Source organism: Linepithema humile, chromosome 8 (genome assembly GCF_040581485.1).
Source record: "Linepithema humile isolate Giens D197 chromosome 8, Lhum_UNIL_v1.0, whole genome shotgun sequence".
Classification (NCBI taxonomy): domain Eukaryota; kingdom Metazoa; phylum Arthropoda; class Insecta; order Hymenoptera; family Formicidae; genus Linepithema; species Linepithema humile.
This window is the reverse complement of record NC_090135.1, coordinates 537144-563261: the sequence shown is the minus strand read 5'-3', so window position 1 is coordinate 563261 and position 26118 is coordinate 537144. Positions and strand designations below refer to the sequence as shown.

Here is a 26118-nt window from a genome sequence, read left to right as displayed (position 1 = left end):
ATCCCCCCGCTTTCCCCTCGAGTTAAACAACCAGATTCAAGTTGGTTTTCTTTCTTATATTTATAGTGAACAATTCGAGTTCTAATTCTAATGTCATCCGCCGTTCACGCCAAAGTCGATCTCGAGTGGTCCAAATAATAAGAAGTTTATTATGCATAACGTCGCTTGCGTCACCGCATCTTAGATTTAGAGTTAATCGCCTCCGTCGTGCCGCGCGTTACTCTACTACACTAAGCCCACACACACGCACACTACCGAGACAACTCACAAACAGCGATGACATACAGTCTTTTCCGTCTCCCGCAGCTCGACTCCTCTTCATCTCTCCAGCTTCTTCTGTAGAATTTCTTGGAAGAGATAATCCCCGTACCTGCCTCTTCTGAGCCTAGAGCTCCATCACCTAATCAACCCTTCCCCGATGATATCGATCAAATAATAAATCTTTTTCCGGATAAACTCCTCCCTCCAGACTTCTATTTGTTATCCACCCGAAATTCTCCTATAAGATATTCCACTCCACCAATATCACATAAATTTTTTTAGTCCCCACGAGGAGTAACACAATCACAATCACACACACACACACACACACACACACACACACGCGCGCGCGCGCGCGCGGGCGCACACAACACCTACACTTGTAGCTGTAATCTTTTTTTTTTATTAAATTGTAATCGATATAAGTTTCTATTTTTATAAGTTAAAATTAGTAAATAAAAATTAATTAATAAAAATTAATAAATATGATAAGCCTACATATTCATAGCCTTATATCTTTATGTACTAATTAACTCAAAATTATGTTCTTTTCCAATTAAATAAAATTTAAACTTATATTTGGATTTTTATTTTAATTACTACAAATACCTCGTTTTCATCCCTCCTTTAAGGGTTTTCTCTGGTTCCATCCCTGGTAATTGAGATCTCTATCTCAAACCAAAAAGGGAACCATCCGAACGGCAATACTGAATAACAGAGTAAGGGCGACCTTCAGTTGTTGACCCGTTTTCAGATCCAAATAAACAAACTGTTCGGAGCACTGGGTCAGACCCTTGAAATCTGACCGGCGATACGCGCCTGTTACTATCCTCCTGATCTCTCCAACTCAGGACGTAACAATACGAACATATAAAATTAATATTAATATTGTTAGTAATTTAATAATATATTATTTTAAGGAATTCTTTATAAAAAATTTTAATTCTTAATATTATGGAAAATGATCTATATAAAAATTTCTAATCATTAGTTTTTCATACGAACATTTCAACCTCAAGTTATTTTTAATTTGTTTTTTTTTTATTATTGGACTTCAGAGTCTTTGCTTGTTGATTTTCCGTGTAATTATGTGTATACAAAATAGTGTATATATGTATACAAAATGTGTATACAAAAAAAGTTGGGACTTCCGTTTCCGGTGCGTTAGACGTTGACACGTGGTGAGAGAGTGAAAGTATTGTGAGCAAAAAGAGTGGAAGAGAGCAAGGTGGGTGAGGTGAGAGAGAGTGAGAGAGTGAATGGAAGTGTGGAGGGTATGGAATAGGAAAGGGTGAAAGGGAGAAAGGACAAGGAAAATAGAAAGAAGGAACGAGCACGAAGTATAGAGAGTATAGAGAGACAGAGGTAGGGTCTAGGAGAAAAGGGGACGGCAGCGCTGAAGCGAGATGGATGGGAATTGGAAGATGGGACCAAAGGAGGGAAGAAAAGTAAGAGAGAGAGGTGGAAGTTTTGGGAACAGAGATGTTAACAAGGAAAAGGGGGGAAGGGGGTGAGAAAGAAGGAGAGGAAGAGGGGACTATGTTTAATAAAAGCAAAAAGACACCAAGATCACCAATAAAGGGGAAAGCAGAGGAGGAAGGAGGCATGGGGGAGATAATAAGAAGTTGGAGAGGGGAAATGAAGGAAATTTAGAAGGAAATAAGAGGGATGAAAGGATGGAAAGAAGAGATAAGACAGATGAGGGAGGAGGTAAGAGAGGGGGTAAAGGAACAAGAGAGGATTATGAGAGGAAATAAGAGAAATAAAAAGGGAATGGGAAGAGCGAGAAGAGAGATGGCAGATAGAGAGGGAGGAGATGGTTAGGAGTATACAAAAATTGGAGAAAAAAGTAGAAGAGATAGGAAGGAGTAAAGGAGAGAAAGGAAAGGGAGAAGAAAAAAAAAGAGGGAAAAAAGGGGGGAGTAGAAAGGAAAAGAAGAGAGATAGAAAAGAGGTTGGAGGGGAAAGAAAGGAAGGAGAGAAGAAAGAATATAATAATAAAAGGAGTAGGAGTGAAAGAGGGGAATAAAGAGGAAAAGAGGAGGAAAGCAGTGGAGGAGATTCTGATGGAGATTAGAGCGAAAGTAGAGATAAAGGAAATAAAAAAAGTAGGGGAGGGTATGGGAGAAGGGGGAGAGATGATAATAGTTAAATTGGGAAACGAAGGACAAAGGAGAGAAGTTCTGGAAAAGAAGAGAAGTCTGAAAGGTAGGAGAGAAAGAATAATAGAGGACAAAACATGGAAAGAAAGGAAGATGAAGTGGAAGATAGAGGAAATAGCAAGGAAGGAAGAAAGGAAGGGAAGAAGAGTATGGGTAGGATATGGGAGGATAAAAATAGATGAACAGTGGTGGAGTTGGGATGAGGAGGAAGAGATATTAAGGGACGGGAGGGGGAATATAAGAGGGGAGGAGCAGGGGGAAAGGAGAGGAGAGAGAATAGAGAGAATAAAGTAAAGGTGGGGGGGAGTGCAGAGGGTAAAGGAGAAAGAGATAGAGGAGGAGGATGGAGTATAGTATTCTGGAACGTGGCAGGTATAGAGAATAAGGATAAAGATTTTTGGAGGGGATTGGGGAAGTGGGATATTATAGCATTATTGGAGACATGGATGGACCAAAAAGGGTGGCAGAAAATAAGAAGAAGGTTACCAGGGGGATATATGTGGGAAGCGCAATTTGCAAGGAGAAGGAAAGGAAGGGCAATGGGGGAATGATAATGGGGATAAGAAAAGAGATGATAGAAAAAGGGACGGAGATAGAGACAGAAAGAAAAGGAATAATAGTGGGATAATAGTGGGCAGAGTAAAGCAAGGGGAGGAAAGATGGAGGGTAATGGGGGTGTATGTAAACAAAAATATGGAGGAAAGATTACAGGGATTGGGGAGGTGGGTAGAGGAAGCAGGAGAAGGTATAAAAACGATTATAGGGAGAGATTTCAATGCAAGAACAGGTTAAGGAGGGGGGATGTGTGGAAATAGAGGAGGAGGAGATAATATAAAAGATATAAGGAGAGAGAAAGAGGAAAGAGGAAATCAAAGGACGGGAAAGTAAATAAGGAAGGAAAGATGTTAATAGAATTTGTAGAAGAAAGGGGATGGAGGCTGTTTAATGGAAATATGGAGGGGAATGATAAGGGGGAATATACATTTACAGAAGGGAAAGGCAACACGGTTATAGACTATGTAATGGGGAATGAGGAAGTAAGGGAGAGGATAGAGAAAATGGAAATAAGGGATGAAATAGACTCTGATCATCAACCGGTGAAAGTGAGAATAAAAGGAGAGGGAGGAAAAAAGGGTGGAGCTAAAAAGGAAAGGAAAGGTGGGAGGGGAAGATGGGGGAAGATAGGGAAGATGAGGAAGGGAGAAGAATATTTAGGCGGAAACTGGGAAAGATAAAATTAGGAAAAGAGGATATGGAGAAGGAATGGAAGGAACTGGAATAGAGATTGAAATTGGCAATAAAGGAAACGGAGAAAGAATAAGATAGGAAAGAAGAAGGAAAAGAAGGGTGGTGGGATAAAGAGTGTGAAGAGAAAAAGAGGGAAGTGAGAGGAGAAATGGAACAGGGGAGGAGGAGAGATATAAGAAAAGTAAATTGGAGTATAAGGAATTATGTAGGTGGAAAAAGAAAGAAGAGAATGACAGGTGGGAAAAGACAGCGGAGCTAGAAGAGAGAAGGAAGTATGGGAAATAGTGAATAGAGAAAGAAAAAAAAGAAGGGGAATACAGTGGAAGGAGTACTTCATGAGAATAATGGGGGGAGTAGAGGTAAGGGTGGTGAAAGGGAATGAAGGAAAAGGGAGGGGAAAGGGGGAAGAGGAGGAAGGAATAAGCAAGGGGAAAATAAAGGAGGCAATAAGAAATTTAAAGGATGGAAAGGCGGCAGGGATAGATGGGATTACAGGGGAGGCGTGGAAAATGGCGGGAAGGAAATGGAGGAATGGATATGGGGATATTGTAATAGGATATGGAAAGGGGAGGGATGGCCAGAAGGATGGAAGGAAGGAATAGTGGTGCCGATAATAAAAAAAAGGAGCAGGAAAGGTGGTGGAAGACTACAGAGGGATAACATTGATGCCAACGCTATACAAGGTATATATGATGGTGCTTATGGAAAGATTAAGGGAGGAGGTAGAGGGGAAGGGAATTCTACCACCGAGTCAAACGGGGTTCAGGAAACGGATGGGAACGATCGACAACATATACACCGCCGGCCAAAAGTTTGGATACACCATTGAAAAACCAGATATGTAACGATGCAGCATGCATCGTCACGGCTACGGACCGAACATCGTCCGTAGCCAAAAAGGGCGCATCGAGCGCCGATAAAAGTATCATAAACACGACGGTCAATCGCCGGACGGCCCCCCACACCCGACCGTTTTCGAAATTTACCAGGTGGGGGTCCGCCGGCTAAACCGCCGATGCTTGCCGATCCTTCGCCAGTCGGGCGGCAGCCGGGTATAAAAGAGGCCCGGCTGTACGCTTTCTTACCAGATCCTGTTCGTTGCTCGCCAGTGAACATCCTATCGCGAGAGCACTCGTGATCCTCGAGAATACTCGAAATCTATGACCAGCAGCCCCACGAGCACGAGCATACACGTGCACCGACCGAGCATACTCGGCTCCAGGAACCGCTTCCATACGTTACGGGCACACCCGTATCCTCGCCGAGCATATTTGGCTCTAGATCGCGATATGAGAATACTCGTATTCCTGCCGAGCATACTCGGCCACCAGGAACCGTCCTCCGTTCCTCCGTGCGAGCATACTCGCACGTTACCGAGAATACTCGGCTTCGATCCTCGCATACGAGCGCACTCGTATATTACCGAGCATACTCGGTTTTGTTTCCTCGCATACGAGCGCACTCGTATAATAACCGAGCATACTCGGTTTTGTCACCTAAATACGAGCATACTCGTATATTACCGAGCGCACTCGGCTTCGTTCTTACATACGGGCATACCCGTATACCGCCGGGAATACTCGGCTCCACGTCAGATCACCGGTCATTGCAGGACGCGGGCAATACGCGCGTCCTCGCTCCCGTCTTCATCCTTTTAAAATTAAGTCCTCAAATCCGGCAGGCAATCGCGAACTAATCGAATCAACAGCGAACATCGAAATCACCGCGCACGCGCCCGAGCATATCGATCAGTCAATCGATCATCGAATGTATTGATCCACGCGCTCGCAGTCGTCTATAGACAACTGCGGCACCCGCGCTTGCGCTGACACTTTCTCGTCACAGTACGACCACCGTTACACATTGTTCATCACCGCCGAGATAAATTATAACCCGCGTTTAAACAAACATATTAAACGCTCCGTATCCACACGGATTTGTATATAATAGACTTCATCAGTTGAGAAATAAATCTTATTTTATTTTATTCTTTCGTTTTACTCATTTCATCCGAGCATTCTTTTACGTGCCCCCAACCGACCGAACTCTTGACTCCGGCGAGTTATTCCGCGTAAATCAACGTACCGTTTCAGATATTATTGAAACAAAAACTTTTATTAATATAATTTTTGCTTAAATAATCAAATAATAATACAAAAACTATAAATAATTAAAAAAAAAACAAATAAGTTAAATTTAAAAAATTTCTGAGACAAAACTTTTAAACTGCTTTTTCATCAAAAAAACCACCTTTCTTTTTGATAACTGCTTCCACAAGTCGAGGCATCCTTTTTACTAATTTATTTATTGTATCTCGTTCTATGAAAGACCAAGCATTTTGTAATTGTCGTCATGAGTGGCCTTCACTTGGACACAGTTCAATTGGACACGTTGCATTTGGACACAGAAAGTTGCGCACGGTTTAATTGGACACAGTACAATTGCGCACCGTTTACTTGTGCACTGTTCATTTGGACACAGAAAGTTGCGCACCGTTCATTTGGACACCGTTCGTTTGGACACCGTTCGTTTGGACACCGTTCGTTTGGACACCAATCGTTTGGACACCGTTTATTTGCGCACTGTTCGTTTGGACACAGAAAGTTGCGCACCGTTCGTTTGGACACAGAAAGTTGCGCACCGTTCGTTTGGACACAGAATGTTGCGCACCGTTCGTTTGGACACCGTTCGTCTGGACACCGTTTATTTGCGCACTGTTCAGTTGTGCATCGCTCAATTGTGCGTTCGCTTGGACACGGAAAGATACATATACCATTCGTTTTGATATGTAATATATGGAAATAAATTAAGAATAATTTGTGAAAAATATAATTATACAATGTTTTTATTGAATTTTATACCGGTAAATAAACGTGAAGTGTGAAATTGTAAATATACATGTGACATTAAAGATTATTAAAGGTTACTTGCCAGAAAGTGAAATAAGACGCATGCGATATATGTACCATTCGTTTTGATATGTAATATATAGTGAGAAATAAAGAACAATTTGTAAAAAATATAACTAAGTGTGTTCATTTAGTGTTATACCGGTTAATATACGTAAAGTGCGCAAAATCAAAGAAAAATGACATTGAAAGGTTAGGTTAGGTTAGGTTAGATCTGTCAATGTAACCACGAAGCGGGCACTTGCAAAGCCCCGCCGAGGTGCCCCATATGTGCCGACCGTGGGAAAGAGTCCGGGCACCGGGCGGGGGCACAAGAGTGCCCCCGAGTACCCCCGGTCGCCTCGACGGCCAAAGTGGCCGCGGGCTCCTCGGCGCCCTTCCGGGCCCCGGCAAGCCGGGCCCCCCGGACGGCCCCGGAGTCCTCGGCAAGAGTCCGAGGGGCGCCCCGACCAAGTAGGCCGGGGTCGCCAACGGAAACGGCCTCGGTGATGTCGGGTCTCTCGACACACACCGAGGCCGGGGAGAAGCGCCCTCGACCGGCGGAGGGGTCAGACTCTGATCCGGCCCAACCACTGCCGGCCAAGAAGAGAGCCGGAAGGCGCGAGACTGGGGCGGGCCGCAAGCCAGGGCCCAGGTCCCGCACCATGTCCCGTAGCCGGGACAGATCCCCCCTGACGCTGTCTCAGCGTCGGGAAGAGGAGGATCTCTCCGACTAGGGGGCCCTAGGGCCCCTGAGAAAGATGAAGGTGGAAGAGGAGGAGGGGGACATATCCCCCCCTCCAAGGTTAGATGGGAGACCTTAGGGTCTCCGAGAAGGAGATGTTCCCTTAGGGGACTCGCCTGGTGGTCGGGGTGAAGTATACATAGGTGATTCCGCCCCGGCCATCACAAGGCTGGTGAGCTTTTTGTCAGGGGGGTGGGTTTTAGTTGGTAGGCACCGGTCTCAAAAAGCTAAACAGCAAAGAGACCGGTGAATCCAACACTACCCCGGCGCGGGGACAGTCGGACTGTCCCATTGCACGTGCTGGGGTGTCTTTTGAAGATTTTCCACCCCCTAGGGGGCCTTTAAAGACCCCCCCAAATAAAAAAAAAAAAAAAAAAAAAAAAAATTTGTCAATGTAAAATGTAAGAAAAATTTATCGAGACATGAAAAAAAAATGTATCATTTAAGTAGAAAAATGTTTTATTTTTAACAATTTCTGAACTTTTTAGCTTATAACTGCGTTAGGCATAAGCAGTATTCATATAAAATATTTATTTACATGTTACAAGAAATAAATGTTTTACAATATTTATACTTTTGAAAAAAAATACAGCACGAAATTACAGAGCAATTTACATTATTAAAAAAAGTAATAAAAGTATCTCGACATTTTGTACATTTGTATAATGTAAAATCTCTATATGTTAACTTGTATGTCAATCGTAATTACTTAGAGTAATTATATGAGCGAATTTTTATAACAGTACGTTTCTGAGAAAATATGAACGGTTTTCTCTTATTAGAGTATAAGACGTAATGAAGAAATGAATGCGAAATTGTGTGTTGTCAATCAACTTGTAGCTAAATATTCGCAACGATCGGATATAATAAATAGTAATCATCCCAGCTATGACAGTCAAATATAACGGTACATTTCATCGATTACATATGAATTAATTTGTGCAAATGTGTGAGATACCAAACGTTCTCTACTTATATTTAAATGAAAACGAAGCACTGATACTAAATATATAAAATGCGGCACACTATATTTTAAATATTTATTTAAACAATAGTTTAAAGTGAAAAATAAGAATTGAAATATCTTTGGCTCAAGAAACATACATTTGCAGAAATTAAATCTGTATCTTCATATAAATGACCTATATTACTTAGAAGTATAAAACTATCACAGCACTTAGTACATATTCGTAACAGTATTACAGAAAAAAGTAAAAGTATCTTTGGCATCTTATAGCTTTGCACAAATTGGAATCTCTAATTACGTTATATGCGAAGAATACATTTTTCTTAGAATATAAAATGCTGCCATTTCTATAATGATACGTCTTTCGAAAGATATAACTCATAGTCATTCTTACTCATAGTTATAAACAGGAAAAAAAAAATTTGACGTTATCCATCAATTTGTAGCTAAATGTTCAATGCGATTGGATAAAATAAATTGTACGTACCATTATAGCAAAGACATTCCGGTACATTTAATTGATATCAACTTCTCAACTCAACTTATATTTAGGTAATATAACAAATCTCTGGTATTATATATAAAATACATACAATAAGTCAGGTACTTTGCCTTATTTGGTTAAGGCTGTATAATAGTATAAAATAAAATCACAGTTTCATACTATATGTAACAAAAAAAGAATAAAAACATTCATATATCTTTGACGCAAGAAACATACATTTACAGAAATTGAATGTCTGTATCTGATTATAAATTATACCTATATTTTGACTTAAAATAAATCTGAAAGAAGCTGAAATTTCTATAATCTATATATCTTTCAAAATATACAAACTATTATTCTGAGGGTGATCCTACAACGCAAATTGTCGCCTGATTGTCAGTTAATACAAAGTATTTTTCAGTTAAAACCATTATTAAGTTGTCATTCTTCGCGATAAAAACCGAAATTTTCAATGCACTGTAGAACCACTCTGTAGACAAATAGAAAAAAGTGTAACGTGTTTAGCACTTATTATCGGAGAAAAGAATCGAACTTTTATCTATCTTATTAAAGTAAGTTATTAACTCCGCTTGCAACAATGTATAATCAATCTATAGATGTGTATATATATACATATATATATACATATATATATATATATCTTTCCAAAGTAAAATTACACAAACATCACTCTATCTCTATCACAGAATAACCTTTTTGTCATCAATATTGATATCATTCAAGTAATATTGATATCAGTGTTTTTGAAACTTAAATTCTCGAAACTCATCAAGTAATATTAATATCAGCAATTTTGAAATTTAAATTTTTTACGTTGATAGATATAAATGTTTTATGTGGATAGATATGAATGTTTTATGGTTTTCTAATTCTTACGTAATTATCATATGTTACGTTACATATCGGACATCAATCAATTTCTAAATGTTCGATGCATAAAAAGCAACAAGTCAAATGACCGCAAGGTATAAAAGCATGTGTACGCTCGTTTACAAGACACACAGTACATATGTTTTTCGTACATTCTTCTTCTGATGCAGTTTAATATCATCCTTCAGTTTCTAATTCAAAGAATAAATATGATTTACTTAATTTAAATATAAATGTTCATGTTCCAGTACTTTCTATATATTTTATTTTTATTAGAAAAAGAAAATGTTAATATTAAGTATATGAATATTTGTCGAAGTTAACAAATCTTATTTTATTTTAATTCTGCATCAGTAGAATGCTGTGAAATAATTACCTTGCTGCAATTAAATTAAATTCTTATTCTGCGACGTTTCTTTGATGATTCTTTTGATGATATTTTTATTTCTTCCTTTGATACTTTATCTATCCTTTGTAAAATCACCTTTAACTCCAGTAATTTTAAGATATCTTGTTTTTGTGTGTTTTCGTGTCCTCTATTAAAGTTTTCTGTTAACAAATATGATACAATAGTAATATATTTATTATAATAATATGATAGCGATATATATTTTTTTAAACATAAAATCCCTCATAGAAAAATTTGGTTATATATGTCCAAATTTTTTTATGTAGGATCTGAAATTTGTGTTACTGTAATTGCAAAATTTATTTTTAATATAAACAAATATATACATCTTAGATGTACAAAAAAGATTGTATTATAATTTATGTTTGTAAGGGAATATAAATAATGATATGTTTAATATGAATATATATACAATAACTTATTATATATCCGTTATTAATTTTGATGTATAAAAACATTAATTTTATAAGATCAATAACAGTCAAATACTAAATCCAAAAAAAAAACAAAATTGTTATTTAGTAGAATTGTTATAAATTTATATAATATATGTTATGTTATTTAGTTGTAAAAGTAATAAAAATTAATTTAATGGAGTATATTATTTCATTTTATTCAAACCACTGTATTTCACTTTTTTTAAAAGTATGATGCTTGCAAATGTAATATTAAAATTTACATGTTTACCTTTATCAGTGTTTAACACATTTTGTCTTCTTTTGTGATATTTTGTACGTGAATGATTCATTTCCTCATAATTTAATGTTTGTAATCGTGTTTTCCTTTTTGTATTAATTTTTGTATCATCTTCTATATTATGCAGTGTATTTGATTTTGTTTCTAAATACACATGATCATATTCTTCATCAAATGTTGAATTAGGTATGTTATCTTTTGTAAAAATATAATTTTTATATTAAATTTAAATATATATCCATACAATCAAGATATTTAACATTTTTATTTCATATATATTAAATATTTTAAGAATATAATATCTTTACAAGATAAAGTTTTTTTTGTATATATTTATTTAGATGAATTTAAATCAGAGGGTAGTATTTTTCCACTTTGTGAAAGCTTCAAATATCAAATTTTATTTATTGCTAATAATAGACATACCATTAGAAAGTAATTTATCCTTTATCATATTTTCATATTTGTCGTTGAAAAAACGTAAGAAATTGTTGAGATCCAACCTAAAAAGAATAAAAAAATACTTTTACTATGTATTACATATGTAGAAATAAAAAAGAAACATATAAAAATATTAAATTTACAATATAAATGCAGGATGCCAAAAATGGAAATTAATATCTTTATTTCATGTTCAGTCGCAAATTTAGTCGTTTTTAATGAAAATTATTTAACACAAAATTGAAAATATTGATATTCATTTTTAATTAATCTTTACGAAAAATCAATCTAAAGTAATCTTATAAATAGAATCACACATTTATCTGTTTTTTTAGATACATCAATTTTTCTTGTAATTATCTGATGTAAAAAAATGTAAGATTACGTAAATTGTTATTTTTTAAATAGCTGTTTTTTTCAAAGTTTTTATTTAAAAAATGATAGGAATCAATAGATATAAATAGTACACAATAGGTTTTCAAAAATATACTGCTTATATACAAAAAAGTAATTGAAAAAACTACAATATATTAAATTTTTTATAAATAAAGCTATTCTGTGTGCTTTTATAAGTCGACTTTCTTCTCATTTAAAAAATTTATATTATATCGATTCTCAAAAGTCTCGAATCTCGATGCGGATTATTTCTCGCTGTCAAGTCAATTTTATATCTGACAGCTCTTGATTATCGCGTCAATTCATGAATTGTTAAAATTAAAGTCTGTTTTAGTCTTTGCATAATACATTATATAATGTATAATCAATTCGCTATTAATGTGTTATGCAAAGATTAAAAATTGCGAAAGAAAACGTCGATGAAAAATTATGTGTTATAGAATTTTATATAAACTAACCTGCCTGTTGCAAAATAGTTTTGCATTTTTAATATTTTATTATCTCGGTTTCTGTTTTTAATAGTTGTATAATGCCCAGTAGTTTGGGTTGTTTTTAAACGTTTCAGTTTTAATTCTTCGTCAGTTATTAATATTCGCAGATTATCTGTAAGCATATTATTTTTTCAAAGTTTGTTTACTTTATATATAAAATGGAAAAAAATATTAATGAGAACATTACCTAAGAAACTCCAGACGTTTTCATGAGATTTACTGAATTTTCTTCCTGCTATGTTATGGAAAGTTTCTGTTATATTATTTGTCCTTACAGGACAATCATAAACGCTGACTTTTGATGCTAGTGGTAACCAAGTTTTGCGTACATATGTTAAAAAATCATTAACAGCAGGATATTCATGAGAAATTTGATCGACTTCAAATTGTATAAAGGAAAGTGCTTCCTCAAAACAATCAGAAGGAACCAATGCCATACTCATAGTCATTGATAAAATGTTTCTTGGTGCATCCATTAAGCCTAATCGCCGCCAATGACGCAAAAGTGCCTGTAAGTGAATATTTATGTATTATAATAACTGGTTTATGTAAATAATATAGAATAAACATAAAAAATAAATTATGTAAAAGTATAATGCACACTTGATTATAGTGAAACCAACACCCATGTGCTGCTGCTGCTGCTGGAAATTGTTCATTTATCACTTTCATGGCTGCTGTCTCATAGTCGCTCATTATAAATTTTACATTATGTTGAAGCATTGGCACTAACTCTAGAATTTTGTTCCAAATAGCTCTGTACATATTACTAGAACGACTTTCACACAGGATAAAGATCATAGCAATACCCTGCAAAATAAACAAATTACAGTATTCCTATTATAATTAAACAATGAATAAGAGTATGGGATAAAGCATCAATTGATATTGTTCAAATCATGATTTTATTGTTTTTTAAAGAAAAAACATATTTAAAAGGCTCATAGATTTATTATAAAGAATAAGAGAAATCATATACTTTTATATAATTTATAACTTCATAATATACATATAAAATAAATATTAAATTATATTTTTTTAAAACTACTTTTTTTAAATTTGACATTTTCTATGTCTATATTATAAAAGAATAAAATTAGTATTTATTAATAAAATAAATTAACTTATATTACAACTTTTTTATACTATCTTTTTTATGATTTATTGAGTAATATTATATATTACTCAATAAATCATAAAAAAGGTTTCTTAAAAACTGCATTTATCACAAGATCATACCACCTCATCTTTTTTATGCGCAATCGAAACATTTAGTATTTTATAATATTAGGCAACAAAAAAGATATACACAATTTGGTTTGGTGTATGCGAACAAAATATTAAGATTAGAACTCAACGACTCTTATTCATATCTAAGAACTCTAAGAAAGAGAATGTATGACACTCATAAGCGCCTTTCTAATCTTTTACCTTTAAACATAGTTTGTAATTTCTTCAACGGACAGGAGGGACGTGCCGAAAGAATTAGATTTATGGAAAACAAAAAACTTAACAATAAATTACGTTGGTTAGTACAGAAACACAATAGGAATCGGAAGATCCAAATTAAACCTATCAACTACTCCCTCCACACATCCGAGGACCAACATAATATTACTAATGTTTTTATCCCACCTGACTCCTTTACATTAGTAACCACATTAAACAAAACACAGGACAAATGGTTTTACAACCTCTCTGGATATTCGATTCCTACTGAAACAATATTACTTTTACAACTAGGACATCGTTTTAATCTGCCAATGACCAATAGAGAAATTACATCTTTCGAATTCATTAAAAGCATTGAAAGAAATCTAGAGAGATGCGATAAAGACTTACAAGTTGCCGTTAGAAACGAATCCATCCAGATTATCAACAATTTAGATAAAGTTAACAACAACAATAACCATATTCAAAAAATGCTATTCAACTGGCTCTTTCACACAAAAAAGTTTATTAGGGAAAACAAAAACATTTTATTTACCAGAGCCGATAAGGGCAATTCCACAGTTGCATTAAACATAGTTGATTATAATAACAAAGTACTCTCTCTACTTTCTGACAGTTCTACATATGATATTGTGAAAAAAGATCCTACCAGAAAGATTACTGACGGGTTACGTACTCTCTTGTCCGGTTGGAAAAAAAGAAAACTTATCGATGAGTATACATATAAAAAAATCATGACCACCGATGGCATTTTACCTAGAGTTTATGGGTTGCCAAAGATTCATAAATCTGGCTGTCCTTTAAGATTAATTGTCTCTTCTGTTAACAGCCCCCTGCATTCTCTCGCGGTTTATTTACACAACATAATATATAAAAGTTTACCGTGTCCTGAGAGCAACATTACTAATAGCTTCGATCTGGTGAATAAATTGAAAGATGTAACACTCGATCCGGGTTGCATTCTTGCCTCTCTGGACGTTGTTTCTCTTTTTACTAATATCCCTTCCGAGGCTGTTAACATTAGTTTGACCAAGAGATGGGACCTTATAAAAAAGTATACTCATCTAAACAAAAATGATTTTATGGCTGCGGTGAATTTGGTTTTGAACTCCACGTTTTTTACGTTTAATCAAACTATTTATAGACAAATTTTTGGCACACCCATGGGCTCCCCTTTGTCACCCGTCTTAGCCGACATTGTTATGCAGGACTTGGAGGGGGAGGCGATTGGCCGGTTAACTTGTAATTTGAGGTTTTACTATAGATATGTAGACGACATTTTATTGTCAGCGGATGGGGATGAATTTGAGAATATTCTTAACGTTTTTAACTCAATACACGAGAAACTAAACTTTACTTTGGAAACTAGTACGGACAACCAGATTAGCTTTTTAAATATTTTAATTATTAACGATAACAACAGACTTATTTTTGATATATACCATAAACCTACTTTCTTTGGAAGATACCTAAATTTCCATTCCCAACATCCTTTGATACATAAGCAGGGTGTCATTATAAATCTAGTAGATAAAATTTTTCGACTATCACATCCTAAATTTCAACAAAAAAATTTAAAACACACAATTTCGATTTTGCTAAATAACTGCTACCCTTTAGAATTTATTTTTTCTACTATTAATAAAAGGATTCAATTCTTACTATATAATAATAAAAATAATACATCTCAATTTAAAGAGAGAGGAACCAAATTTTTTATAATCCCATATGTCAACAATATTTCCGAAAAACTTACGTCCATTTCTAAAAAATACAATTTTAATACTGCCTACTATTGTAATAACCGATTAGACAAATTTATAAAAACTGGCAAAGATTTTCTTGATCCTATGCAACAAAGCGGAGTGGTTTATAAAATTTCGTGTCATGATTGTGATGCCTCTTATGTAGGCCAAACAAAGAGACAACTTCGAACTAGAATCAAAGAGCATCGCAATGACATTAATAAAAGATCTGGTTCTCCTTCTACCATTTCGAGCCACAGATTAGAACACAATCATGATTTTGAATGGGATCAAATCGAGGTTTTAGATAGAGAACCATCTTATAGCAAAAGGTTAATTTCGGAAATGTTACACATAAAAAAACAACAGAATAGCCTTAATAAACAAAGTGACACGGATTTCCTTCCTAACTCTTACTTACCCATCCTTCGCAAATTTCCCTCCTTTTAGACTCTTTTTAGATCCCCCTCCTTTTCTCCCCTCTTCCATATTCCTTACTTCCCTTCCCCCTATTCCTCTAATAGATCGGCCCCTAGTCCTTCTACCAAAATCTTTGCTCATTTCAATTTCATCATTCATTCATCTGACATATATCCGAGTGGACATATCAAAGTTTCATTCTATCCTTAAGGACTTCAACTTTCTAATGGGACACCAAAACATTTTATCAAACTTTATAATCTTTGGACCTTCTTATATTCAACTGATATTATGATCAAAGGTAAATGTTGCTCTGTTTTTCTTGCAAATTATGTGACTAACGTCTTTCCATTCATGTGTTGGGTTAAATTCGTTTCACATTTTTATAATAGTCTCTATTTTATTTCTTTTATTCATAATTTTCATAGATTGACCGATCACTCGTCGACTTCTTATTTTCTTGCAATCCGTTAAGCATAAGGAAAGGGTGGCAAAAAGAAAAATGTCTTCAGAGCGTTGCTGTTGCATGTCGCATATTAGAACACATTGACTTATAATTGGTTCGAATTTTGAAGACACATTTACTTCTACATTTTATTATATCATGGACACTCAAGTAAGATCTTCTAACCTGCATTTATTATACTATGACTTTGCGTTTGCGATACTAATTCATTATTATTTTAATTTACTTTGTATATTTTATTTTACAACGAACTTTTAAAATTTTTTCAACCGATATGCGTTAGCCTTGCGGAACATACTTGTTTTATTATTGCATGTTTCTTCTGTAACGTTTGTTTACTTATTTTGATATTATCACTGAAGATGGCCGAAATAAATGTGCCGAAACGTTTGAATTGACAATTTAGTTACTTATTATTTTTTGAGCATCTAACACCCGGCTCTGGGTCAATATAGCCAATTTATTTTTTAATAATTTTTTATTATGATGGCCCATGTTTGACTTTTCTTTTATAATTTATTTAATATTATATATATGCAATATTTTATCTAGTGATAATTCATGTTATAATATATTTTTATTACTTACTACATTCATATATCGAGTATGTAGTGTATACATTTGATTCATTAATGGTACACGTGGAACAATCTGCAAAGTTAACATTATTTAAATGTATTACTTTTAACCTCTTAAATAGTAGACTCGTGTGTATTAATAATGATACTCGGTATAAACTGTGAGGATGACGAGTCAGTAGTTGGATATTCTTTTATAATAATTAATTTGTTAAAACTTTATGATTACTCATCCATACATGACTTTTATATACAACTAATTTTATTGCATTGATAATGGTTGCGTACTTGACCGAAACATCTACAGTTTTTAACATCAAAAATTTAATAAATGAACATTAAGAGTTTTAACAAATTAATTATTACAAAAGAACATCCAATTCTGGCTCGTCATCCTCACAGTTTACACCGAGTATCGTTATATATTATTTTTATTGTATACATATACATATACATATACATATACATATATAGAAACAATATACTGTGTGTGTATTATAAGATATACAAACTTACATTAAATGTGCCATCGACATAAAGTTCTGTTGATTTTTGTAATTCTTGCAATAGCTCATTACTTGTAAATATTAATGCTTTTTTTCCATCGCTGCAAGTTACATTTCCTTTGTAAAATTTTTCAAGAGGTTGGTAAGTTGATAAATTTGTAGCAAGAGTCTCCATATCTTTTGGTAAAGTTTGGCGAAGTTTGATTCTTTCACGGTACAATGTAGTTTTTAATGTTGCATATGATAATGCTGTGGCTGCTTCAGGATATCTATATTACAAACAAATATCTGTATTACAACAAATATAAGTTACAAGCAACAATAATAAATTCTTATATTAATTACAGAATTAAAATTGATATCTCAAGAAAGAGTGTATGTAATATCTATGATTCATGTTTTAACAAATCTATGATTCATATTTAAAGTCAAATAAAAGCGTACAAAATTCAGAAATAAATTGAACAAGTAGGTAGTATAGACATTATATGATATGTACAATATTTCTTCAAATGTTCTCTAATTTGTTCTCATTAACTAGTATTTGTGAGAAATGATCTTATTTAGAGCAAAATTATTTGTAAACAAATTATTCGTTTTTCTGCAAAAAATTCGTATATTTGATCCTTAATTTTATTTAATTTTGTTTAACTTCTTTGTAGAATATACACATATATTTATATAAGACATAAAATGTCATTATTTATTTGTACTAAATTTATCAAAAAAAGAAACAATAGCAGAAAACATTGCACAAATAACAATCAATAAAATCATTATATTAATCAATTCTTAAAAACTTCTGTTTCCTACTTTAATATGTAAATAAAAATTGTCAATCTTCATGACTATTCAAATAAAATAATAAAAAATGAATATTATAATCATCTTTGTAGTATTTATAATATTAATGTTAATAAAATTAAAAAACTTACATTACAAATCAACAAATAAATTATTTATACTATATATTTTATAAAAATTTTTTAAATTGTAAGAAGCCAATATAAAATAGATATACTGTATTTAAAACTTTAAGCTCATAAAAATATGTTGAGCATTTGAAAAAAAAAACTTAGGTTTGTTAAAACATGAATTGAATGAAAGTAACCATACATAGGGTGTTCGTCTAATTATTCGGACAAATATCTCATAACTGATTGAAGTAACGAAAATAAAGGAAATATGGTTTTTAGTCCCCAATAAAATGTACATAAAATTTTTTTTAACTTGTGACCTTTTTGAGTTTTAAAGGTCACCATTGTTTTTTTAAGTTGAATCATCATAATTTTCTTATATAAATCGATTTCTTATCACATTCTGTATAAAAAGTTATAAGGGTATAATAGAAAAAAAAAAAAAAATAGTTTACAAGATATTTTATATCTTAGTTTGATCTATTTTGTCATAAAATACAAAATACCTAAAAAAAACATTTAATTTTTGAGAAGCTTAATACTTTTATGCACTAAATAATGAGACAAATCAATTGGTGCAAAAAATACAGTTGCTTTAAAAAAAATATGTAATTTGCAACATGCAGTTGCATACTTTTTTTAAAAACAACTGTTTTTTTTTACACAATTAATTTATTCCTCATTATTCTGTGCATTAAGGTATTAAGATAAGATTACCGAAAATTAAATATTTTTTGAGATATTTTATATTTTATAAAAAATATGTCAAACTAAGATATAAAATATCTCGTAAATTATTCATTTTTTGTTCATTACATCCGCATCCTTATAATTTTTTACACAGAATGTGATGAATGGATTTATATAAAAAAAATTAATTTATAAAAAAAATTGGTGGTTTAATTTAAAAAAACAATAAGACCTTTACACACACACACACACACACACACACACACACACACACACACACACACACACAATATAATAAGAGAAGTAAGAGTTATTTCTTTATAGGATATTAATAGGGCATACATTGTGGAACAAAGAAAAGCATTAAATAATAGCAGAAATGTAAAATTTAGATACATTTAAAAAAGCTTAAAAACTTGTTAAAAAAAAGTACAATAAATAAATTTCTTTTAAGAAGTTGAAGATGAAGGTAATGAATAGGAAAATGCAGAAAAAACAACAGAAATTAAAAAAGAAAAACCAGTCAAAGAAAATTGGGGAACAAATTTAAAATTATCTAAAAGAATATGTAATACACCAGATTGACATATAGATTGTATACTTATACAATATTACTATAATCTTTAACTTAGAAAAAGAAAAATGTAATCAAACATGAAAAAAACTCCAAAAAAAAAATATTTAGAGTACATATAAAATTGAAGATATTAATAAATTAAAAGAAAAAAATATCATTACACAAGTGGATTTTCAGGATTAAAAATGAATGATAGGAAATGCAAGGGAGATACTTGTAGTAAAAAGTCAAACAACGTAAATAGATCAATAAAAAATTTTTAGTCCTGTGATTGAAACGAGGAGTCAACCACTGTAGCAATCATTGTACATTTCTTTATAAATATATTGCGGCAGTATAGTAATAATTGTAATAAAACAGGCAATACGAGAAATATGAGCAATAAAATGTTATATTGCCAAAAATGGCAATTACTGTACATTTTTTAAATGTACAGTAATATATATATATATATATATATATATATATATATATATACACACACACACACAAGGTATCTCTAAAGTCTGTTACCACCCTTTATATTTTGTGTGAATACGTATTTTGCGATTTTTCAAAATTTTGAACCGTTTCCAAAATATAAAGGTGGTAACAGACTTTAGAGATACCCTGTATATATATTACATGTATGTCGATAATTATTAATGCAAGAAAGTAATATAACAATTAGTATGATTAAAGTGTATATAAATTTAAAATATATATAGTGTATATAAATTTTTAGATTGCTGATTTTCCTAACGTGATTGGTTGTATCGATGGGACGTCGATTAAAGTGCGAACACCAGCGCATAAAATTAAGTCAACCTACGTAAATAGGCACGATATTCCTGCAATTACATTACAGGGTATATGTGATGCTCGAAAAAGATTTATCGATGTCTTCACTGAAATTCTAGGAAAGATCCATGATTCACGAGTTTTAAAGTTATCGGACATCAATGATAATTTACAAAAAATTTGTGAGGGAAAATTTCATATATTGGGAGATGCAGCATACCCCATAAGGGAATGGCTAATGATTCCCTATAGGGATTATGGAAATCTGTCCGATAAACAGAGAAAATTTAATAAAATGTTTTGTGCAACTCGAGTATTGATCGAGAATGCATTTGGACTTTTAAAAGGTCGTTTTCGGCAACTTATGGAATTAGATTTTCATAGCATTGATAAGATATCTAAATTCATAATTTCTTGTTGCGTCTTGCACAACTTATGCATTGACAATGATGACGCCTTTACTTTTGATATTGATATTGTATTAGACAATGAAGAACCTCATTATGAAGGTGGTGGAGAGCAAGAGGCTCTACTGCGTAGATTAAGAGAAATGAAAAGAAATCAATTAATAAATGTACTTTTTCCATGAAAGAAACTCGATATAACAATTGACATATAGCATGTTTATTTATCGTCTGTAAACAAAAATACTTTTTGTATCATAATGTAAACCAAAAATAATACTTTCTAAACATTCAAGTTATAACTTGATTATAAATACATATACATATAATAGATTATAAATTAATGTTTACTTTTACATAATATATATTATCTTCTTATTTATTTTAAATATGTAATTTTTTAATATTTTTATTTGTCTTTTTTAATAAATATATGGTTAATTGCGTGTATTAAAAAATGCAGTAGTCAAAAATATCTTAATACATTAAGTAATTATACGTTAAGAAATGTAATTATCATTATAATAATACACTTTAGTATTGCAGTATAACGAATTATAACGTTTAAACTGGAAAACAAATATATAAATATATTCAAACGTATAATGTAAAAAACAAACATATAAAATTATTAATTATTAATGAAAACGTCCAACATCTTACATTAACACATAGAAACTTTCAGTAGTTATATATATAGTTAACAGTTATAATATTATATTTACTGCTATTTTGGTTTTTTTCTTTGGCAATAATTCGTTACTTTATTACTCTGTATTCTCTTTGGCGAACAACTCACGAATCAGGTTCAATTTCTCTTTATGTTGCCTTTTCTTTGCGGCTTCTTTTTTTTCAAACAATTCTATCCTTATCTCTTCATTAGTTCGTTTAGATTTTTTTGCCTTCGGCGAGCCATCGATAGCATGCTTTGCAAAATCAGTGTTGCAGATTTTTTCCGGAATTTCAGGTGCATTTAATTTTGGATATTTCACACTTCTAGCACTTCGTAATACCTCCGGTTCAATGCTGTCATCTGAATGTGCAATCTTCCGCAATTCTTCTTCAAAAGGTACCTCTTCTCTAGAACTACCTGATTTACAATTATTCTCTACTGTTTTTTTCTTTCTTTTCAAGACTGTTTTGAACCGATTCTCAATTTGTAACGAAGTTTTGGAAATATTTAACATTTTCATCATATCTGCAGATATTGGTGACCACATCAGTTTTTTTGTTTTGAACTTTTTCATTGGACCAATATCAGACAAGTACGTTTCATATTTGTCGAGCATAAATGAAGTGGCTGAATCGCTCCAGTGATCTGGATATCATAAAATTTGCATATTAGTAATGTATATTATAGATCACAAAACTTATTCGTTGAATATCAATTACATACAGTCTTAGGGCGTACCCAGACAAACTTGCATAATCGCATAAACGTATGCATAAAGAAATTGATTGGTCCATAAGCAAATGCATAAGGAAATGAACCAATTAATTTCTTTATACATACGTTTATGTGACTATGCAAGTTTGTCTGGATAGGCCCTTACTAATATATCGCGTTTTATGTAATACTGTAACAAACGTTCTGAAGTGTAATAAAAATCGAAAATAAACATTTTATAATTATATATTGAACGTACTACATTTTTAATGTATTTTCTACCTTTCATTAAAACTAACAATAAGATAAAAATTTTCAATTTGAATTTTTAATTTAACGCATATTTTGTTTCATGTGTTGTTACAGTATTGTCATAGTATTACGATATGTAGTACTAAAAATGCAATATTTAATTGTATTTACCGATATTCTTTTGACTGCAAGCCTGTGATTCGGATAAGTGATTGATATCATTTTCTTTATTACACTCTGCTTGTTCATCCATCGGTTCCAAGTTGTGCATATTTGCATGGTATATTAATTCTTCTCTGTAATACAAAATATACAGATATACTTATATTATCTCACTAACTCTTTTCTTAGGGAAAATTTTTATCACTCGCATTCATTCTTATTTCCCAATTATGCAATTCTAACAGCACATACATATATTATGTATTCTACTTTTTATTACTTATTTTCTCCAATCAGTCTGTATATTTCTCGAATTTCCTGATCTTTGCTATTTATAACGAATAATCCATTACGGATAAGGAGCTTTATGTACTGAGTGCTGTAGGTATCATCATCTGAAAATGATACTAGAGAAATCTATTAATTTTCTTTTATGTACATTTTGAAATGAGATGTATTTCACAAGCTGTAATTCAAGAGAATACACAAGAATTAATCATAAAAAAACACTATAGATCGTTCCAGGTACTCGAAATATTGTTTATACTCTAGTACATTTTATGTCACATACAGAATAAAGTAAATAAAATTATTGTTATATATCTTCAAACTGTACAAAGAAAAGAAATTAAAACGTTCTTTACTCTGCATTGTTTTCGTGAAATAAAATTCTCATCAACATTTTTTTCAAACATCTACACTGGAATAACCTCAAAAACCAAAATCAGACATGTATGTATATTGAAAGATGACGAAGGAATCAATCGATAGACGGCGCCAGCTGACGGCAGCCAAAGTCTCGATCAGCGCCGCGCATAAATATATCGATTCTGCGCGGGCGCGCTCCCGCCCCATATTTTAAGAAAACATAGAATTCGTTCCTCTTTTCCAGAATGTTTGAAAGAGGTGACTTTATAGAGAATTGTAAATGGTAAATCACTCTCTAACGTCGGGTCAAAAGAACTAGTCGCAAAAGAAATAAAATAGAGAGACAGTCGGTGAATTTGTCGTGGAATTAGAAGTTAGAATTTTGGCGAAGTCGTACTGTCGTACATTGCTTATAACATCTTAGAATTAAAAGTTAAATTGTTCAAATTAGAAACAGTATCGATTCCTTTTGTTTAAAACTGTCGTTCCTGACATCCAATAACTTTTACCGGAGTAATTCAATATATAATAAATAAGGTCAGAGATAGGACGTAACCGTCCTATCGTTCAAAAATTAGTCGGTTGCCGAACATTCAGATTTATTCTTTATTTAAAAAATATTACAGATTCAAGTTGAAATTAAATCAGTCGATAAAAATCTTACAGCTCAGAAGTGGGATTACGGTATCATTAAGTCCGCATCGTGTCGGAAAGACTTAAAAAATCGTTGCCGTGTCGTGTCGGAGCAGAAAACGGGCTCTTCGAGTCTGTGAGAATAAAGAAAAGTATTAAAAGACGTTGTCGTGTCGTGTCGAGCAATCACCATGCCGAAAACTCGATCAATGCTAGATCGAGAGGAGCTGGAGCAGGCTTCGTTAGAAGCAATTCAAAGGGAGGCTCGGCGGTATCAAATACCGGTGATAAACGACCGAGACCTTCTTATCGAACAAATTTTGACCCTTGAGAGGATCGGTTGGAGAGAACGTTGGACGAGCAGGCGGTGGGCGAAGTCCACGTCCCGGCAGTATCGTCCTCTAGGCGAACCGTCGGAGGAGAGCCGTTGACGTCGGAGATGTTCTGTTAGGCGATATCGGACATCTCCACGACGATGATGAAGCAGCAGCAGGAGCTTCAGTAACAACAGCAGCAGTTCATGTTGCAAGTCCTGCAGCAGCTGGCGCCTAGGGCAGGAAACGTCCAGGTTGTCCAGGTCGAGGGAGAGGCAGGCCCAGGTGGCCCAGAATCTGTAACCAGGACCGAAGGTAATGTGACGACAAATTTAAATTCAGCTATAAACGGACTTACGCAGATAAGTGCGAATTCATTACCGACGGGTAACGCGGTTAGCTGGCTGGCCTCCCAGATTCCGGAGTTTAGTGGCGGTGAGGACGAGAACGTTTCTGTGTGGTCGAGACGGGTCGACCAAGTTGCCGTTATACACGGTGCGACCGACGGGATCACTTTACTGGCCGCGTCCAGTAAGTTAACGAAATTCGCCCGCCAGTGGTACGAGATCCAGACGGGCGAAGTGATCGGATCTTGGCAGGTTCTGAAAAACGAGTTAAATAAAATGTTCGTTAAAAAAGTGCCGTTTTACAAGGCGATGCAGAAGGTCGAAACGCGAAAGTGGAGCCCCACAAAGAGACTTTTGACCAATACGCGATCGCCAAGCTTGCATTGATCAATAATTTGAACTTACCGGTTAACGACGCAATTCATCTGCTGATCGGCGGAATAACGCAGAGCTCGTTGAGGGCCATAGCTCTCTCGTTAGCAGGCGATTCAATAGACGATTTCTTGGCGAAAATGCGCCGCATCTAGAAGGTGGCGTAGATGTGGAGCGGAAGCCCAGCTCATCTACGAGCGCACCTAGACAATCAAATATCAATATCTGTAGGAATTGCGGAAAAAAGGGCCATTCGCATAAAGAATGCAGAGGAGACACTACCTGCTTCTATTGTAAGGCGAAGGGTCACCGTCAATTCGATTGCCCCGTGCTCAAGAGCAAGGGCGACGGGAAGCCGACGACACAGACTCGTCCGGCGACAGCCTATACAGCGGCAGCTGTTTCATTAGGGGCATCTAACGATGACGTGGCGATCGTCGCGGAACCAACCGGAGGCAAACTTGAGCTGTCCCAGCCGATAGCGAGGGTCACGAGCGTCTGCGGAGAAAGTTGCGATTTAGAAGCATTAATAGATACCGGCAGCCCGGTATTGTTTATAAATTTTAAAGTTTTCGTTAAATTAATTAAGCCGAGAGATCATAAAATATTACCGTCGGATAAGGACTTAACGAATTTAAGCGCGAAACCGTTGAAGGTCGTAGGAATCGTCCCGACCAAATTGACATTGAAGGACCTAGGAAACAAAATATGTGAGATTTCATTATATATTTTGAACAAGTCGTTTGCAGGCGATTTCATATTAGGTCGCGACTTTATAGATACAAACAAACTTACGTTAATCTATAGATACAGCGAAGCGTCGGAAGTAAGCTCGACAAACCGAGTCAGCTTGTTCGAGCAATTACCGCTCTGTATTGGCGATAATCAGGCAGATAACCTGCAACAAATAATTAAAGAAAACGCTAATGATTTAGATGTAGAAAATAAGGGAAAATTAATCGATTTAATCGTAAATTTAAAAGAGAAGACAATTGAGCCGATAGAGGATGGTTACTAAGTGAAAGTGCACTTACGTGATTCTTCCATTTATGCGTTTGCGCCGCGACGCTTTGCATTCGCGGAGCGCCTTCAGATAAGACGTTTGCGCCGCGACGCTTTGCATTCGCGGAGCGCCTTCAGATAAGAGAGATCACCGATGATCTCTTAAATAGGGGAATTATCCGTCCGAGCGTCTCACCGTATTGCGCGTGGATAATACCTGTGAGAAAGAAAAATGGTCAGATTAAATTATGCATCGATTTAAGACCACTGAACAGTAGAGTCGAAAAACAAAAGTATCCGTTTCCGGGTATTGAAGATTGTTTATCACATTTGTCGGATAAAGCCGTGTTCATGTTATTAAATTTGAAAGACGGATTTCATCAG

The 26118-nt window shown here is 33.9% G+C and overlaps 3 protein-coding genes across 3 annotated transcripts; 1 reads left to right on the top strand and 2 right to left on the bottom strand.

The window, feature by feature from the left end:
- Nucleotides 1-6094: 6094 nt before the first annotated feature.
- On the bottom strand, nt 6095-18183 carry LOC137001438 (uncharacterized). The gene is made up of 6 exons (XM_067360277.1): nt 17260-18183; nt 12686-12892; nt 12270-12591; nt 12050-12194; nt 11181-11257; nt 6095-10949 (listed from the first exon to the last, which is right to left on the bottom strand). The coding sequence occupies exons 1-6, from the start codon at nt 17422-17424 to the stop codon at nt 10660-10662; spliced, it is 1206 nt and encodes a 401-aa protein (XP_067216378.1). The 5' UTR covers nt 17425-18183; the 3' UTR covers nt 6095-10659.
- A 1136-nt stretch (nt 18184-19319) lies between these two features.
- On the top strand, nt 19320-20915 carry LOC137001516 (putative nuclease HARBI1). Its single transcript, XM_067360539.1, has 2 exons — nt 19320-19325; nt 20158-20915. Exons 1-2 carry the CDS (start codon nt 19320-19322, stop codon nt 20800-20802), a joined length of 651 nt encoding a protein of 216 aa, XP_067216640.1. The 3' UTR covers nt 20803-20915.
- Nucleotides 20916-21207: 292 nt separating this feature from the next.
- Nucleotides 21208-24714, bottom strand: LOC137001368 (uncharacterized). The gene is made up of 2 exons (XM_067360073.1): nt 22428-24714; nt 21208-21935 (listed from the first exon to the last, which is right to left on the bottom strand). The coding sequence occupies exons 1-2, from the start codon at nt 22525-22527 to the stop codon at nt 21385-21387; spliced, it is 651 nt and encodes a 216-aa protein (XP_067216174.1). The 5' UTR covers nt 22528-24714; the 3' UTR covers nt 21208-21384.
- Between the last annotated feature and the right edge of the window lie 1404 nt (nt 24715-26118).

What these genes read in the sequence shown, in the direction of transcription:
- LOC137001438 (XM_067360277.1), bottom strand. Translation starts at nt 17,424, where the DNA reads ATGGAGACTCTTGCTACAAATTTATCAACTTACCAACCTCTTGAAAAA. An exon ending in ATGTCGATGGCACATTTAAT is followed by an intron (nt 12,893 to 17,259) that starts GTAAGTTTGTAT and finishes TTTATTTTGCAG; the next exon opens with GGTATTGCTATGATCTTTAT. An exon ending in AACTATTTTGCAACAGGCAG is followed by an intron (nt 11,258 to 12,049) that starts GTTAGTTTATAT and finishes TATTCTTTTTAG; the next exon opens with GTTGGATCTCAACAATTTCT.
- LOC137001368 (XM_067360073.1), bottom strand. Translation starts at nt 22,527, where the DNA reads ATGCACAACTTGGAACCGATGGATGAACAAGCAGAGTGTAATAAAGAA. An exon ending in TTGCAGTCAAAAGAATATCG is followed by an intron (nt 21,936 to 22,427) that starts GTAAATACAATT and finishes TATGATATCCAG; the next exon opens with ATCACTGGAGCGATTCAGCC.